Source organism: Syngnathus typhle, linkage group LG15, assembly GCF_033458585.1.
Source record: "Syngnathus typhle isolate RoL2023-S1 ecotype Sweden linkage group LG15, RoL_Styp_1.0, whole genome shotgun sequence".
Lineage (NCBI taxonomy): Eukaryota > Metazoa > Chordata > Actinopteri > Syngnathiformes > Syngnathidae > Syngnathus > Syngnathus typhle.
This window is the reverse complement of record NC_083752.1, coordinates 351,310-369,719: the sequence shown is the minus strand read 5'-3', so window position 1 is coordinate 369,719 and position 18,410 is coordinate 351,310. Positions and strand designations below refer to the sequence as shown.

At 43.6% G+C, this 18,410-nt stretch overlaps 1 protein-coding gene across 10 annotated transcripts; it reads right to left on the bottom strand.

The window, feature by feature from the left end:
- Positions 1–794: 794 nt before the first annotated feature.
- usp25 (ubiquitin specific peptidase 25) lies at positions 795–13,886 on the bottom strand. 10 transcript variants are annotated; one of them, XM_061299299.1, is made up of 26 exons: positions 13,651–13,886; positions 11,927–12,004; positions 11,608–11,752; positions 11,327–11,450; positions 11,068–11,230; positions 10,097–10,183; positions 9,904–10,041; positions 9,030–9,106; positions 8,841–8,914; positions 8,158–8,309; positions 7,952–8,079; positions 7,750–7,845; positions 7,477–7,641; positions 7,050–7,288; positions 6,904–6,974; positions 6,614–6,842; positions 6,284–6,544; positions 6,072–6,211; positions 5,764–5,910; positions 5,139–5,252; positions 4,654–4,832; positions 3,972–4,050; positions 3,793–3,872; positions 3,484–3,607; positions 2,262–2,454; positions 795–1,661 (listed from the first exon to the last, which is right to left on the bottom strand). In XM_061299299.1, exons 1-26 carry the CDS (start codon positions 13,690–13,692, stop codon positions 1,489–1,491), a joined length of 3,498 nt encoding a protein of 1,165 aa, XP_061155283.1. In that variant the 5' UTR covers positions 13,693–13,886; the 3' UTR covers positions 795–1,488. The 10 variants fall into 10 exon arrangements, with proteins under 10 accessions (XP_061155283.1, XP_061155287.1, XP_061155284.1 ...); XM_061299303.1 differs by having other exon boundaries at positions 6,284–6,541; XM_061299300.1 differs by having other exon boundaries at positions 7,050–7,285.
- Between the last annotated feature and the right edge of the window lie 4,524 nt (positions 13,887–18,410).

Here is an 18,410-nt window from a genome sequence, read left to right as displayed (position 1 = left end):
GTGCCGCGCCGTGCCGCGCCGTGCCGGCCGCCACAACTTCTACGAAGGCAAGGAAACGGTGGATAATACCTTCCAGCTTCTTTCAACCCCCCACCACTCCCTCTGGCTTTCTCCCACCCAAAATCCCTCCTTTTTTTTCCCCCTATCTCTCTCGCTTTGGTAATAAGCCCGGCTTCTAACAACTCCCCCTCCCCACCCCTCCCTCTTTGTGGAGCTGGAATGCGAGGCAAGAGTTTCGAGAGGCCCAGTTAGACGACCCTCAAAGTCAATGCACCTTGACCTCCGGGGTCAGACAGACAGCATGTGTGTGTGTGTGGGAGGGGAGTTGTGTCTGTGTGTGCTTCAATTTCTGGAGGCGATCACATAAGCATAGCTGCACTATGGTGCTTTGACGCCGGGCGGGAAGCAGAGTCACAATGGACACAACGCTCAGTGTTTTTAGCCGCGCAACAATAGCTGCTTTCATCCTGAGCGAGTCATCGTGGTGAGCTGTTGTGTTTGGGGAAAGGAGTTCACAAATGATATTGCTGATAAATGAAGAAAGCGTCACTTTGAAAGTTTGGGTGATTTTTTTTTACAAAAGTGGCTCTATTAGGAAAATGTGTAAGAAGGTTCAAAACTTTGGTGTGGCTGTTCAACAAGCTTTTCTCACCCAAGTGCACGTCCGCCTCAGAGGTTGTGGGTTCAATTCCGGCTCCGTGGCTTTACGTCGGGTACTCTGCTTTCCTCCCCCATCCCAAAAACATACAAATGTTCGCCACATACTACTCAAAGAAAATCACAAGACAAGTATGTATTTGGCCTAAAAGGGCCATAAATAAAACTTTATTCTATGGATTTATTAACAAGCCACAGAGAGAGAGTCCATGGCTGGCCACCACAGCACTTAAACCATCTAATCGTGGAGCAGCCCACAAATACATAAGAGCCGCTTGAGTTACTGAGAGTTTCTTTAAGTTTCATCGTTTTCATTCTTAGAAAAATGAATCAAATGGTAGTAATACTGCACCAAGCTGGAGGCAGAGCAGGCAGACAAACCTTTTTATGCACGCAGAGACGGCGGATGCTTTGAAAAAAAGAGCTTTGTAACACGGTCGGTCGGTCGGTCGGTCGGGGGGACGCTGACAACACTTGTAAACTAGGAGCACCCCCAAATTTGTGTTGTCTCGCAAAGCTGATACTGAATGTGCTTGGCTTTTAGCTGCAGAATAGTCGCTTTTTTTGTGCTCCACCCACATTTCGCTTTTCATCTTCCCTCCAAAAACAGTCCACTTTGTCCTCTCCCCATTAAACCTCCTCTGTTGGGTTTTTTTTTTGCGTAGAATAAATGAAATATCGGTAATGGCAGCAAAAGAGTAACAGAGGAATAAGCGCTAGAAAGCAAGTGAGCCCTGGATTTCTAAAGGAAGGCATGGGTTAAGAGAGGTCCATGGGATTTTTGAGCCTAAGGGGGGAGAGGGAGAGAGAGAGAGGTTCCATCTGCAGAGCTCATCTCCCGTGGTTGGCCACCTTGCAGAGTGTGGTCATGATGCGGCCGAATCTTTCACACAGCTCCAAGGTGGAGTGGGCGGGCACCTTGGGGGGGTCGTGGAAGCTTTTGATCTCCGTCGAGCAGTCCAGTAACTTGGGGAGGAAGTCAGTCAGCTTTTCTTGGAGGTTGGCTATTGACATAAAAATGGCCAGACAGAGAAAGATAAGAAAAATGCATCCTCATTCAGAGCTCAGACATCAAATGAGCAAATATTTAGACTTTGACAAGACTGGAGAGCGTGGGCCTGGGTGATAAAAGTCAGCCTTTCCTGAACATTAGCCAGAACAAGCTTTTGCTGGACCAAAGTGATAGGAGCTTGGAACACAAATGTTTAAAGGCACTCTTTTAAGTGCAACCCAACTGCTGATTAATAGGACCGCTTAAAATAATCTGAAAGACTATCGAGTCTATCGTACACAGTGCCCTTTCATTTTTGTCTCTGTAAACATCTTGCAGAGCCGACATGACGTGGCGTGGCCAAAGTTCCTCTTTTTGGCCTGGCAAATGTGATTTTTGGCAAATTACACACTGTTGCGTAATTTCACGGATCATTTGGGGATTTTTCTTTAATTGGGAAAATAAAACTTGTGTTGCAATATGTTTGAATAACAACTCACACAAGAACAATGCCTTTTTGCCAATAGTAATAAAGGGCAGGGGTTGCACGCCACGGTTAATATTCCCAGCGCTAGTCTAATTAATAGATTTTTTGCGTCAAAAAAAAACTCACAGTCCATTTCTTGACCCAGGTAAGAGCACCAGCGGTTCCTCATGTCTTCCACTGCCAGCAGGTCCCTCTCGGTGTCATGGAGCAGCAGCAAGGGGATGCAGGGCACCACCAACTCATTCATGATTCCCAAACCAGTGGTCACCTCTGGTTCCTCTCCGGACTCAAACATGGCTGCCGCTTGCTCGTTTAATTTCTATGGAGCATGAAAGACATTGAAGATGTTATACTAGAAATGTGCTCCTACTTAGAAGTAAAACCATTGAGCCTGCAAATTTACGTATATTATCAGACATTACTGTGTAAACTTGACTTTTAACTAAATTCAATACATTCTGTTTTTCTTTAAAAAAAAAACAATCGTTGAATGTAATTATTTTAGATGATTTTATTACATTTTTGCAATGTGGTCATATTTTGTTTGTGCAATGCTTTTGTGAAATGTGCATTACAAATAAACCAGCATTTAGGAATTGGCCCTTTCCAGTGTTTTTAACAACCTCACTTTTTCACTGGGATAATTCAAAATGTGTTTCATAGCTGTGGAACACAACTGGTCTTCTTCTCTCTGTGCAAAAAAAGTACGCCCACCATTCATCCTGATTCTTTTAGGTGGGACCTAAGGGGGAGACAAACTTCTCATACTGTGCTTGGACAAAAAACATCTTGCTCTAACAAACTCGGTGACCTCCTACTCTGAGAGGGGGGGGGGGGGGGGGGGGGAAGAAAAAAAGTTTCCCCTTAAATCAGCTTGGCGTCCAGGGATTCAAGGTTGGCTACACAAAACAACCAAGTGAATTAACTATGTCAATGTTGGCAATGTTTTCAATTAAAACAAGAGCAGGAGGTAAAGAGCTGAAGCAGGGGTTCCGAACGGAGATTTCAAACGACCCATGTGAATGCACCGAGCCAAAATGTGAGGTTAGCTGAGGACATGCTAATGTGTTTACACTCGCTGGCCCTCCTGCTTCCTATTCCCACTCCAATGATTACATTACAAGCACAATGCTGGCGTAAGGTTACTGAGTGCGCACTGCTAAAGATCAGCTCCAGGCTGATCGCACTCAAATACCACCGGCTCGAACCGAGCACACTGCGCTAAAGCTCAGTGGGGATGAAATTAAAAATAAAATTAAAAAAAAAGGGGGGAGGGGTAGGTAGAGGGGATTTTCATTGTCACCTTGAAAACCCTACAAATGGAATACTGTTATAACGGAATACTCACCAGCAAACAATCGCGACGGTAATGACCAAGGAACTCCTCATCGTGTCCTCTGTACGCTCCTTTGGACAAAAGCTCTTTGTTGTACTGGTACGAGTATATCAGATATATCAGCGCCTCCACATAACTGCAAAGGAAGCAACAATCAGATTGTGTGTAGGTTTGCTATGAGAACAAAAAAAAAAAAGCCATCTTGGAAACAAACAGTGAATGCTTGTGCAGTGTCTACTTTGCTGCCCTCTGCAGGTGGCATTCTCGTAAACGTTGGCGTGAGAAACAAAATGAACGATATTGAAAGACGACAATCCGTACTTTGTCTTGTGGAAGAGCTCCAAGCCGGTTATCATAAAAATGGTTGTTTCTCGGAAGTTCCTGTAGTCTTGATGCCATATCTGTGTTGTGACAAAAATATATTCATTACAGAAGGGCAGCGCATTGAGATAAGTCATCGAAAAGGAATGCATGATAGATAAGGGGAAATCCCAACTGACCTCATACTCATCCATGTTGACCTCCTCGGCCTTAATTAGGTCCAGTTTTGCACGTGCCACATTCATAATACTTTTGCATCTGCAGGGGAGGAAGGAAGACAAAGTGGCATCAGGTCTGATGGTGAGTCATTGTCAGGAGATGAAACCGTCGAGCCTGCCCCCGGGCCATAACTTGGCCTAATGAATCACTCTTTAGTGTTGAGAGGAAAAGTGAAACACTCCTCTGGAGGCTCCTATCGAGGCCACATGGACACATAAATCTAATTATCTTGCTCAAAATAGAGAAGTGAGAAATCAATTTTTCACTCAGGAATTTGGATAGAGGCCAACAAGCATGGGGAGAAAGATTTAAGAATGTGTCATCGGGATAAATAACACACAGAGATAATCGGGAGGGCGTAAGGCAATTCTGATATCTGTCAGTAATGTGGAAAGTCATATCGCCGTGTCTTTTTGGATTTACGCGTCAACTTAAGGTTGAAGGAAAATTGTGAAGCACTGTCTTTGACATGATACAAACAGGCTGACTCAGAAACGTCAAGTCTCTGCTACCCTCTGCTGGCCATTTTAGGAAAGCATGGAAACAAGTTGGGTTGAATCGTTTCCAAAAATAGATGGTTCAACATATTTGAAAGCTTAAGGAGATTTTCAAAATGTCTTGAGGATGTCTCGCATGGTGTACCTCTCATCAAATGCCAAGTTCCGGTCAGCAAACTGAGTGAGTAAAGTCCTCTCAAGGATCTTCTTGGGTGCCTGGTTCTGGAGGAAGTAGACAATGACGTGATGAAGTCTGTAGTCCTTCCCTGGGGGAGTGTCTTCTTGGGCGAACCTCACGAGTCGAGCGTATTCTAATTTGAGTGCCTGACCGCAAAAACAATGTCACATGATCATTAAAACTGCAGATGACTCCACAGCTTTCTCAAGATGGATGTGTCTGTTGTTAAAACAAAATAATCAAACTATTATAAAGAGCTGTTTTTCCATGATGAAATGATAATGGTTCAACATTTTTGGGGTTTCCTGGTTTCGGAGATTCTGCCCAACGCCGACCGACCGGCGATCGCAATTACGGTGGTGGAAAGAGCGAAAAAGACAAACACGTTGATTTGCATGGGAAAGGCGGAAGTGGGTGGAGGGGGAATGCAAAAGGTGAGGGAGCGACGGTACCTTAAAAAAGGCTGCCTCAGGCCCATTCTTTTCATATACTCTGCTGGATTTGCCAATAGCCATAATTACACCCTGCATGTTTGGGGTCATCATTGCCTGCCCGGGAAGCAGGAACTGCATTAAACAAAATCATAGGCTTTCTCTCACGATGGAACAAGTGCGGGCAATCTCACAGTTAGACACTTTGAAATGCTAAATGCCAGACATGCATCACTCTGCAGTCCATGCGTTTATTATCGTGAGGAATAGAGCCATCGCGTTTGGAGTTCCAAGTATTCCTCGTTGACAGCTGGGTTTGACGGGGTGACTGACTGTTGGTCACAATTCAAGCCATCAAATCCAACGCTGTACAAAGGACAAGACTGAGCAGAATTAGAAATAGGTGATCAAATATTTATGCTAGAGTCGTGCTCAATGTAAACTTCACTTGCCACTATCATCAATCAAGATGAACGCAATGATGAAAGGGGCTTCACACAGCTTGCCTTTTTTTCCCCCAAATACAGTTCCACCCAAATGCAGACTATTTAGAAGGGCCATGCAAGAAGAGCGTCATATTATTGCATTTCCAGTCTAAAGCCATTCATGAGAATCAAATCCATCACAACTGGATCTCTCGGTCTACCTCATCATCGTACCCCCCTTCTTTTGACTCAATGACAAAGGTCCCCACATCGGGAATGGCCACCTCTACGGTGTGGTGGACAGGGGAATCGTCCTCCATGACAAAATCAGGACTTGGGATTGGGGGGGTGCTCAAGTGGACTTCAGGCTGAGGGGAAGCGCAAGGGTGAAAAGAATGCAATTGGACAGAAAAGACAGTGACTGATGGGATGTACAGTCAACCAAAGAATATTCTAAATCATCAGGTTGTGCATGTTTTTAAAACTCAAGTCAAGTGTGGTGTGTTACGACTTTTTGTGTTCTACATACGGCATTTAACAGTGCTTCGGGGCTTCTCTCCTCCTGTTCAGCACTCGCCCTGGAAATGGCCCTCTCCGTGTCCTCCTGGAGATGTTTGGAGTCACTGGTGGGCGACGGCTGCTCCATGTACTCGGGATCCTGCTGGAGTGCTGTAGAGGAGAATTGAGAACCGGCGATCACATTTTGTATATATTGTGAATGCCTGGCAGTTGAACTCTGACCTGCATTGTCTGGAGGGCTGCAATCAATACTCATGGGCTGAGGTGAGGAGGCGCTGGACGCTGTCGAGGCCGCTGCCGCAGCCGCTGCCGCAGCCGCGGCGAAAGCCAACTTTTCCTGTTGGGCCTTCCGAGCCTGCAGTGCATTCCACTCCACAATCTCCTTGTCAAAGAGCTCATTGTCCCCCTTGACATACTGCTTCAGGTCCGGCGGAAGTTTGTCCATGCCGCTCAGTACCTGGCCAGTTTCTTTATCAAAGTCTTCTGTGTTCACAGAAATGGTTGACAAGTGTTAAAGTATGACAAATGATTTGAAATTCAGTCTCCGCCTACCTTCTATGAGAAAGGGCTTCTTGTCATTGATGTACATGAGACAGTAGGCACTGGCGTTGCGGTAGCCTCCGAATGAGTCCCGCACAAGCTCCTCCCAGGAGGATTTCGTAACGGCGATATCGTTGTACTTCATCCAGCAACGCTGGTGTGGGTCGTAGATGTAGGCCCAGTAGTGACCTGCGTTCGCCTGGCCTTCGTGGACCAAGACTGCATGAAGCCGGTAAGGAACCTTGACACAAAGGACATTTTCAGGACATATCGCAACTGCTGCATTTCAGTAGAATGATCACCTGCATCATTGATTTGTCCGAGTACATCAGCTCAATGGTTCTGAGGATTCTCTTTATGCTCTCCTGTAGATCTAGCCAAATGAATAGCACACAAACAAAGTCAGTACTCCATGCAGAATTTAACTAGAGCAAATGACGGGCAGTACCGCGGGTGTCCTTTTCAACTTCGCTCCTCCATCGATGCAGGCATCCCTCAAGCACCCTCAATTCCTCTTCAGTGATGTGGCGTGGTGCGGGGTGCATGGGGAGATCAGGAGGTAGTCTGGACTGGGTGAACGGCTTGTGGACGGGCGCTCTCTGCTGCTGGGCCGCCGTGCCCGAGGCAGAGCCTGAGCCTGAGCCTGAGCTCTCCGCCGAAGCCGAAGAGTCCTGCTCGGCCGAGCTGCTGAGTGTACCACATGGGTACCAAATGAGTTAAGAATGTTTATTCACAGTGAAATATGTTTCTACTATGAGATGAGTTCAATATGAAAACACTGCATCATTGGTATTTTTAATATTCCATTTATTTTGGGAGTGAATAATACATCCATTCCCATGTTATGCTTATTTTTTTTTTTTTATTAAATGTACCTGGGAGGGGGCAGTTGTAGTCCAGTTGTGCCACCAGGAGGGGCTGATGAGTCGATATCTTCGACAGGCGAGGTGCATACAGGCTTACTGGAGGCAAACTCCATTGCATACTGGAGGACATCTGCCAGAGGAAACCTCTTGGGGCCGGACCCATAGCTCAGATACCTTGGTGGAAACAGAGAGACTGATACAAACGGAATCTAAAGTGACAGCGTGATGTCCTTAGCATATTCTGTTGAATTTGCACTGATGGAGAAAAAAATAAATATATACCTTTCCAATCTCTGCTGGAGCAGAGTCAAATGCTCTTTTAACCGCCTGATTTCCTCTCTCTTGATTCTGGTTATTTCTCGGTTTCTGTCCATGTATCTGACGAAAGAAAAAAAAAATCAGATAAGATCAGAAGGTTCGGTTTAATTGCCTGTTGATGAATACTAATCCATCAAAGCAAGGAATACAGAATAAAGTTGATCACCTGTCCATGAAGAGCATGGAGGGGAACTCCAGCTTGTTGTGGATCTTTTCAGGCCGTCCAAGCGCTTGATTAAACTCAAATCTTGAAAGCTCAAAGGTCAACACGGGAGGGAGTTCTGTGAACCAGTGCTGAAAGGAAACAAAGTTTGGGGAAATGTTTCTAAGTTCACACCACATGTCTTAATGTTCAATTTGGCAATTGCTCACCTCTTGTCCAGACCTGGCAGAATTCTCTGCAGAGTGCAGGGATTCAATCTCCCCTTCGATCATTGCTGCCTCAAGACACTCGTGGAGATCCTTGAAGCCGTTCACCTGCAGCGGGTACTGGCCAAACATCTCGGTGTTCTCAAATTTTTTACCTGGAGACGTAACAATCAGACAAGCACTTAGTCATTGGCAGCCATTCCAAGCGCAGTCTGCGCCGTGAGATTGAAACAGATGTTCCGTCCAGCTCAGGCTCTCCTCGGCTGACTTTCTCGTGTTCAGCAAGACGCTCATTCATTACGCAGCTGTTTGTTTACGCTCCAACATTGAGCTCGAAAATAACAAGCAGGAGTTGCTAGCAGACATGCAGATGTGGCAGCATTAAGTTGAGTTTATGAGCAGCAAAGCCCAGTGGCCCATGTTTTTTGATGGCTGTGGGCCACTATTGTCATGCATAATAAGCACAATGTCAATCAGCTGTCAAGGTCTTCCACGATCAATGCATCAGCACTCCTACTCTCCATTCAGAGTATCTCATTAAGACAAGGTCACCTTTCATTACCGGGGGGGAGGGGGGCAAAGACGGACAGCTTTTATGGTGACTGCAATCAAACCACTCCGAGTCTTTCTCTGATAACTTCACTTTTTTGGCTTTTATTGATTTTTAATTTGACACCCCATCTCACCTTCCAGGACACCCACGGCAAGGAATCGCCCGTAGAAAAGCTCCACCATCGGGTTCTTTGGCTTGTCCTCGTCTCTGCAAGCAAGGAAATCGAGATAACGCTGACCGGGCCAAAGGTGCGTGCAGGCTTGCCTTCATTCTAATTAGCGTGTCGCTTTATGAGCCCTTTAAAAGTCAATGATGTAGTTACCCGTCTTCTTCAGCCTTCATTTGAAAGGCATCCTCCAGCCAGTCCAGAAGCTTGTGTGTGAACTCGCTCACATCCTGCTGTAAAGCAAAAGGAAGTAACACGCAGTGCACACTTAACATGGCTACTTTTTGCCAATTTCAGCGGAGATGATAAGAGGCAAAGTAGGTCAAGAAATTCAACTCGTGCTGATAGGGCCCCCTGAGCTCCACATTTGAGATGACTCATCTTCACAGAGGAGTTCACAAATTGCTGAATTTCAAAGAAACGTTAACACCCCGCCCGCCCGCCCGCCAGCCCGCGGTCACCGCGCACCTCAGGACTGCCTGCTGATTCGGGTCAATGCATAGCTAACCTGACTAATCTGAAAGCAAGTGACAAGACTGATGAGTGGGGAGGCAAAGTGCTTGACCCCAGTTAACCGCGACAAAGACACAGGCTTATAGAATCAAAGAGTTTTCAACTCGGACATTGTCGGATGTGTTTTTGCATAGTTCAGCAAGGGATGATGTGGTTTGGAGGATTAATTGCGACAGATAAGAAAGGTTAAGTGTCCCAGAGTCACTGGAGCTGAGTTAGCAAAAAAAAAAAAAAGAAAATGTGCCGCTAAGAGAAGGCACAACTTAAAAATATTCATATTAATATAATATTATTATAATAATTAAAAGTATCATTAGTATAATATTAAATATGAAACATAGCATTCTACAGAAGCTGCAAAATGACTCATTTGAACTAGTTGGCAATTTTCAATCCTATTTGTAATAAGTTCCCTTTATTAACCAGGGCACTCCTATGTGTGTGTTTAAACCTCATCGAGATCGATCGATTCGTTATTGCGGCCGCTTCGTGTTGACATAAGCAAGTTCTGGCATACCTGTTGTGACTCACTGGACTTAAAGGCATCTTTGAGGATTTCCACTGCCCGTGACGGATCCACATATTTCCTCTTGGACCCAACCATGAGGGAGAAGAGGGTCCTCAGCTCTTGCATGAAGGGAAGGTTTCTGTGTTCCTAGTCAGAGAATGAAGAGTTTAGGGCAGGAACTAAAGCGGTGGAAAAGTCTTACCTTCTGGTTTCGGGGCAGTTCATGAACCCTGGCTGGTGGGGAGTAGTTAAGCACCAGTCGCTGGAACTCCAGAAGGTTGAACAGAGACTGTGGGAGGGAAATTGAATGGAAATATCTCAAATTTCAAACAATCCATTCGAGCATTGCTATTGAATGAGTGGCCCAGCCAGTAGTCCAGCCTGCCTGAATTGCATTCAAAGAGATGGATCTCGGTTCGCAAGATTTGGAAAAAAATCCTACAGTGGATGCAACGCTCAGATTGCTGACGGTGTTGTTTTGAAGTGTGGCTAGCGGTGCTAAAAACAGCAGTAGTGAGGGGGGGGGGGGGCTTTTTTCGGCTTCTTGGCTAAAATCTTTACTCTTCGCCTTCCATCGCATAAAGAGAAATTTCTCTGTAGGTGTGAATGTGAGTGGGAATGCATCTTCCTCTCCCGCTACCAATCTAGGCGGTAATACATTTTCACAGAATGTCGGTCTCGTGTTAGAGATGTGTGAGGCGCGTGGACAAAAGTGAAAATAAAACTGCAGAGGAATGAGTAATCTGTTACGCAAGTACATAACAAAATAAGATATGAAATATGATTGCTTCAAGTCATCATGTGGCAGGTTTTTCTTTCATTTCAGATCATGTTATGAAAGAAGAATGTTGTTGACTGCATTTCTAAAGTCGAGAGTCACGTTACAGAGGAGCTCAGCAACATGTGATAGTGTCCGGTGTTCGTTCGGCTGGCATATTTCAGCTCTGGACAAATTATATACATTTTCTTTACAGTTTTTTTTTTCCTTCTTCTTCACTTTGCTTTTAATTCTCTTTGAATTGACCCCTTCGCTTGATTCTGGATCCCAAAACAAAACAGACTTCTATTCACAGGATTTTACAGCAAATCTTTTTCTCTTTCTGGAAAATGGCAAAAACAAGTGTGTGTTTAATCCGTTTGCATGCACGTGCTTGTGTGTTTGGGTGCGCCCACCTGAATGACGGCACTGAACCAGCAGGTATTGCCAACATTTTTCAAGCCTACGGGGCAGTTGTCTATCCTCTTCCTGTCATGTGGGTTGGGCGAATCGCTCCATACTTCCGTATGGGTGCGCTTCAGACTTGCCTTGTTCTCTGCTATGCTTGCCTCCAGAACTCTAAGGAACATAGGCATGGTGGAAACATGATCAAGCATAATAGCCCTTTGGTCATACACATTTTTTTTTTCTTCCCAGGGCAAGCCTGTTTGTTACCTGCTGATGGCCTGCTCCTCATCGGTTATGCCGGTCTCCCGGAATGCCCGGTTGGACTCTGCCAGGCTGAGGGCAATTGCTCTCTGAAGGTCATCTTTATCATCTCCGGTCAGGTCAATGACATCTGAACCACAGCAAAAGCATAATGAGTGAAAATTTACTGTGCATCAACAGTTCCAACTACTGGATTTAGGAAAGTGGCGATTTTATTGATTCTCATTTTTCGGTCTTTAATGTCGAAACATGTATTTAATACTTTTCGGCCAGGCGAAGATGCTTACTTGAGTCTGCTTGGCTGCCCACGCTTATATATCGGTCATTGGACACCTGGGAAGTCTGATAGTAGGTGGTCTCGTCTTGCTGTGGACTCTTGGCATTCTTCTCTGTCAGGTAGGCCACAGCCTCAGCCAGGTCTCCATTGCTCACCTGCATTGACCAAACAAGTTAAGGCCCGTAAACACTCAGCACGAGTGATTCATTGCAATAATCTGGTCATTCCATTTCGTTAATGAAATCGAAGACATGGACCAAATGATGTTAGTCCTCATCTAAGTGAAGAAGCCTGTGCGAGAGATGCAATTCATTTGTGCTATGAATTACCTGCAAGGCCTGTTGAAGGAGTTGAACATCTGTGGTGCCTGTGACTTCTCGTAATTGGTTTAGTAGTGTCTGCTGATGCTGTTGAGGGGAAAAGAGCAAGGGTCGTTAAAAGGGTACAGAAACATAACATGTCATTCGCTTTGGGCTTTCTAAAAAAAATGGACCATAATTAGAGTAAAAAATGGAAAATTCCTTTCTACAATTACAAAATATGCCACAAGGAGGCGCCAAATCTATGTCTAATTGGACAATAGTACAGTACATTGGTGCCAAGGAAGTATATTGGCTAGATGGACAAGCTTAGCAAGATAGACACGATTAAAATGTCTTTCTTAGATGGATGGGTTGCTAAAAAAATATATATTTTTTTTTAATAGGGATGACTATTTATCCACCATGTTCATCCGCTTATTGATGTCAATCTTAGCAGAATTAAATGGCCTCAGCACACACTCATGTATTCCATAATTGCACTTAAATGAATGAGTGCACTTTGTATACAAAGCAGGGCGGCAAGAGGAAGAGAAGCGCCAGAGATTTTCACAGGTGCAGCAGGCAGCACTCAAGGGTGCCAGTTAGTTCATAAAGTGCATTCATCAATCTCGTATTTGATGTTGTGGCTTTGTTTAGCAATAACTTCCCAGCACAAATTGAAGCGAAGCTCAACACGTACACCAGATAGCGATTAAAGGGTAGTTTCTGGTCAAGTCGACGGGTTGCAAGCTTGATCCAGTCCTTGCAATGCATTTTTATGCCAGCAAATATTAAATGCTACGTAATTTTATAAGGTGTGTCCCAATACTTCTGCTCGCTGGGAAAGGGAGTGGCTTCAAAACCAAATGTGCTCTGCCTGCCCTAAGGTGCTTAACACATATAGACGTGAATACCATGAAATGAAAGGGGGAATTCTCAACCATTGTCTCACAATTTGCTTTTGAATGTTTTCTGTCAACAATAAACATAAACAAAGTTCAAAATCTGCCGAGGAAAAAACTATCAACTCTCAAATGATCACACTTGGAATTATGTCATGAATTTTGCAGCCTGAATTTTTGACTGCATTGGAAAACAGCTGAGCGTCCTCATTCAAGTCAAATGACAAGTACAATTTGTTCAATTGCATGAGGACGCTTGCTAGCTATGCTATGTAAACAAAGCCATCAAATACTTTGGACATGAGTAACCTCGACCACATTAGCGCGCCCAAAACAGAGAACATTATTACCAAACAAAAGACACCAAGGCGTTGTTGTAACTTTTATAACACACAAAATGTTGCTCGCTCTTCCATTCTAGTTAATAAGGCAATGCCAGTGAATTTACATAACACAAACACTTGGCGTTGTTTATTTCTCACGACGCCACGGTTGGCTAACATTACTAAACGGGTGCGGCGTGCAAAAGCTTGTTCACAAAGGTCAGCGAGCAGATCGCTTATAATAGCAACGCAATTTTCACTATCTGCAAAACATGGGCTGGACTGCTAACAATTAGCAAAACATTGGCTAGCTAGTGTGTTACTACGATAAGAGAAGCAAGGCCTCCTGTAAACAAATCGCATTCGATCGAAATGCAAATCGCAAACCTCCTATATATATATATTAGACTTGAAGGTGATGCGATCCACCCAGAAACGCATAACCTATTAATAAGAATGAAAGCCAAAACAACACGGCATTGCACTTACGAAAAAGTTAGCTAGCCACAGTTAGCTTGAAGCTTACCTTTTGAGAATGCTGCTGGAGGACATTCTGCTCTACAGTCATGGCCGATTCAGGTAGAAATGCTGGGCAAATAAAAGCAGGAGAAGCAAAACGCACTCGTTTTGCTCAAGTGATTTAAACGGGATGGGAATTGTTAGTCTGCGACATTACGGGTGCCATAGCAGAGTGAGCTGGCCAGATTGTCAGAAGGCATGAAAACATTGCCGCCTCCCTCCCGGTGATCTGGTATCGATTACTCATGTCTGTGTTAACGAGATGACGTCACGAGCCATCATAACGTAATGCGCGCTCATAGAAATATCTGGTTTTTGAAATAGAAAATCATCCGTTTTTAGAAATAAAATTAAAAAAAAAAAAAAGTAATGTTAACATCAAATGTTTTTTCCCAATACAGGTTATCCATATGGCTTGTGATAAAAAAAAAATCATATTAAGTCTAGTATTCTAGGATGACTAGTACCAAGAACCACTTTTTTTTTTACTGTTTACCCATTTTTATTTTGTGTAACAAACTGCAATGGCAATAACTGCATTTCCACAGACCCTTAATTCATCTGAATATGTTGTGAATGCACTCTGAAATCTAACTGTTATTTAGCTATACTTGATCAATCATGCTCATCAAGTCCAACATTAAGTCATTCAACTTTAATTTGATTTATTCTTTTTACATAAGAAGCGAATGGCCGCACAACTGGGTCACCCTCAGAATCAGCATTGTTGTTAAACTCAAGCAGTCAGCATGCATGCATTAACATGAACTGTGTCATCCAACTAGCACAAATACATATTGATGGCATGACTCTGAATATGGAAATGATGAGGGCATATTCTCAAAATGCTCAGAACTAAAATATGTTGATGAAAGAGACATGATAGATAGAAAATGCTCATAACTAAAATATGTTGATGAAAGAGACTAGATAGATAGATAGATAGATAGATAGATAGATAGATAGATAGATAGATAGATAGATGGATAGATGGATAGATGGATAGATGGATAGATGGATAGATGGATAGATGGATAGATGGATAGATGGATAGATGGATAGATGGATAGATGGATAGATGGATAGATGGATAGATGGATAGATGGATAGATGGATAGATGGATAGATGGATAGATGGATAGATGGATAGATGGATAGATAGATAGATAGATAGATAGATAGATAGATAGATAGATAGATAGATTGATAGATTGATAGATTGATAGATTGATAGATTGATAGATTGATAGATTGATAGATTGATAGATTGATTGATTGATAGATTGATTGATCGATTTGTTCCGCATGTGCCGGTACTGTGGCTGAGAGTTTAACCAGCAGATGGCAACATCTTCCTTTCAAGCGCAACCTTGTTAGCGTTCGCTCATACAGTATACAGCAGCTGATCTGTGGACTAAGAAATGAATGATTCATGAAAATGATCTCACTGGCTAAATCAAGTTGCATTATAAATCACAAGGTATGTTTTTAGTATTGCGGCTTAATCGATATTTTGTGTGTGCGGTGTGCAAAACTATTGACCGTGCATATATATTACCTCAATAAGAAGTCAGTGTGCTTTATTTATACAGCCCTGTGTAGCCATCTTGCCTGAGCAGATACATCACAGTTTGACCTTAAGGCGGTGGGTTGAGCGATCAGTCATGAAAATCTGGAATGCTGTCAGGAAGCCAATCAGAATTTAAACTCATGAATTCATGGTCACAATCAAGATAGTTGTTGCTATCATCTGACTTGATTGACAAAATGAAAATAGCCAGAGTTCAAACATGTTTGCAGAAGCTCATGAAATTGATCAGATCAAATAAAAAGGGTCATACATAAAGTTAGGATGAGAGGCAATAAGTCCCCCTTTTATTCCCTTAAAGAGCAATTGATATATTTATCCCCTAAACCAGAATAGTTGTGCAACTCCACTTGACAACATTTTATAAACACCTTACATAAACTCCAATTGTCCTTTAGTCTCCACAGTACAAAGTCCACAGGGCAAGCCGGACTGAACTTTCTAATTCTTCTTTTGGAAAATGTTTACTTGGGGAGTTCATGACCTTTGCAGATTATCCACCGAGTCATCATTTACCGCTTTACAGGAAATAAGTGACGCTTTCAGTAGATGATACGGCATGCGTAAGAAATAGCTCTCTATTTTGGGTCAGACTAAAGTGAAAATAACAAGATGTTGACTCTTCAGTTAACCACAGAGGAGATATCTCCTGCTGGCCTCTCAAATATAAACACCCAAATGAATGTCAAACGGGTGCCTGTAAAAGGACTTGAAAGGAAGTTTCACAGCGGGCATGAGATGGTCGGGGATACTGACATTGGTTCTCGCGCTCCCAAGCCACTTTGTAAAACACGCTTATCTGACATGGCAAATATCATCCGTGTTCTTTCAGTGTCAGCCAAGAGCTATCAAACTGACAGGCTGTGCACAGTGAGCCTCAGGGACTCTCGCATGAATATTGCATTAGCTCAGTTTACATGATTGGATGCGGCCATGGCGGACGCTGGGCAAAGCCATTAGTGACTTTAGCTGGAAAGTTAATAGCGTTAGCTTTATTTTTAAGTACTACCTTCCATTTTTGTTTTTAAAGATGAGCACGAGCTGTCTTTGGTCCAATTTTTTGTTTGGACTTGCAAGTAAAACTAAAGATTCCATCTGTGCTGTTCATTCCCCCCCCCCCATACACAAATGTTTAAAGTGAGGGAGCGGGGCAAGTGAGGGCGGGGAGGTCACACAGCTGCAAGCCAACAGTTGATCCTGTCCCCGGAAACAGGATCGCCCCGGTCAGGTCAAGGAGTTGTGGCGAAAAAAAAAAAAGGAAAAAAAAGGTTCTGACCCCTGGGGAGAAGGAACAGACTTCACAAAGCGGTACATCTTCAAAAGCACTATAAGGAGAACCAGCAAAAAAAAAAAAAAAAAAGGTTGGAAAAATAAACCAGTTTGACCTCTTTTTTTCAGAGTCAGAGTTTCCCCAGGTGTGTGGTTTAACCTCTTTCACTGTTGTCTGACTTTTAGGTGCAGCTCATGTTTAAACACTCATCCAGGCATAGCACAACTCGGGTTCCATTTCAAGTCAAGACAAATTGATTTATCCAACCCTTAATCGCAGAAACCTCTCAAATACCCACAGGTGACAAAGACTAAGAACGGCTCTGAAAAACAAGTTATTAAATAGTTATCTAATGTGAAGCGACTAGGTTCATTTAAAACTGCAGATTTGCACCCCCCCCCCAAAAAAAACCAGCATAATGCTGCCAGATAATGTTAGAAAGAAACCCCCCTGCTGTCAAACCTCCATTACAATTTAATTGAAATTAAAATAATGACTTTTCGATCACAATGGACCAATACATTTATTTCAGAAGTGCAACGATCAATTGTTAAGTAATCCAATGAATGTCAATTTAAAATATGGAAAACATAAAAACATGTTTCTTATTTTATACGTGTTGACAATATGATATCTTATTTTTGTAATTATAGCTTTTAATAGTGTGCGTACACCTTGTTTTCTTTTCCAGAATATGATCAATAAAGCAAGTGTCTGTTATGTTTGGGCACTGTCAGATATACGACACAAAACCTTAGTTTATATAACACGTGAGGTTCAAAGTTCATATTGACAGAGTGAGACGAGGACACCTGCGTCTTCTTACGTGACTGAACAAAGGGAGGCACTGTCCAAAAATGCCTTTGTCATTTATGCAAGTGCCAAATGAATGGGAATAAAGTGTGTTGTGTTGTTTTGCAACACGTTTGCGGGAGGGGGGTGGGGGGGGGGGGGTGGGGGGTTCGGATCTACTTCCACACATGCTGCGTGCTGGTCTTTGGGCTGAGGTCAGGAAATGGAGGCGAGAGTGCACGCAGACAAACAGTCAATTGTCAAGTTTTACACATTGACCTCAGGTTAAACTTGTGACTCCCTCCCTTTATGTTTGCCGCCGCTTCAGCAATTAGAGGAAATCAAGAGGTTAGCCGTGGTTCAGCCTTGATAACAATCTCGAAATGGAGAAGTTCACAGAGGAGAAGGGTGACTCGGAGTTTAAAGAGTGCACTCAGTCATGGGGAGGATTAAATTGAAGAAGAAAAATAAAAAGAGGAAGTCAAGGCTGAAGGGAACTGTGCTGCTTTCTCACAAGCGCACCACAGACAAAAAGGCGTTTGTTTGCTGGCTGCCTTTTACATTCAAACCAAGTAAGCTTGAACACCGCTGTGAAAAGGTCATGTGTGAAAGACGCTTTGTAAAGTAGCCCGGCACAGCTCCGATGACATTCCACCCTACCCAAAACAATTTTGACTTTAAAATGACATTGATTTTTGCTTCTAAGAAGTCAAATTCTTGGGCTTTCATCATACGTGTTGTGACCTTCACGTGTCCTCCCTCCCTCCCTCCTTCCCGCCATTGTCTTTCCTGCCTTTGTTAACATTCAGCACTAGTGGGCAGCAGCCAATTCGGGAGCCCATGTTTTGGGAGCCCATACAGGACATCCTCTCGCTTTACTTTGATAAAACCATAAATGACACGCTCGCTGCTCGACTTCCATGTCCTTTACGGTAATCCTCTTTATCGTGGACGACTGAGTCACACGGCATGCAAGGTGCGGGTCGTGGGCCGGTTGTGGCCCGCCACGCATTGTAATGATAACACAACATGGCCTACATCAGAACGCACCGAATATTGCAGAAATCTTTTTTGCATAAAACGATATGACTATATTTTCAAATTGCCGGCCATTTTC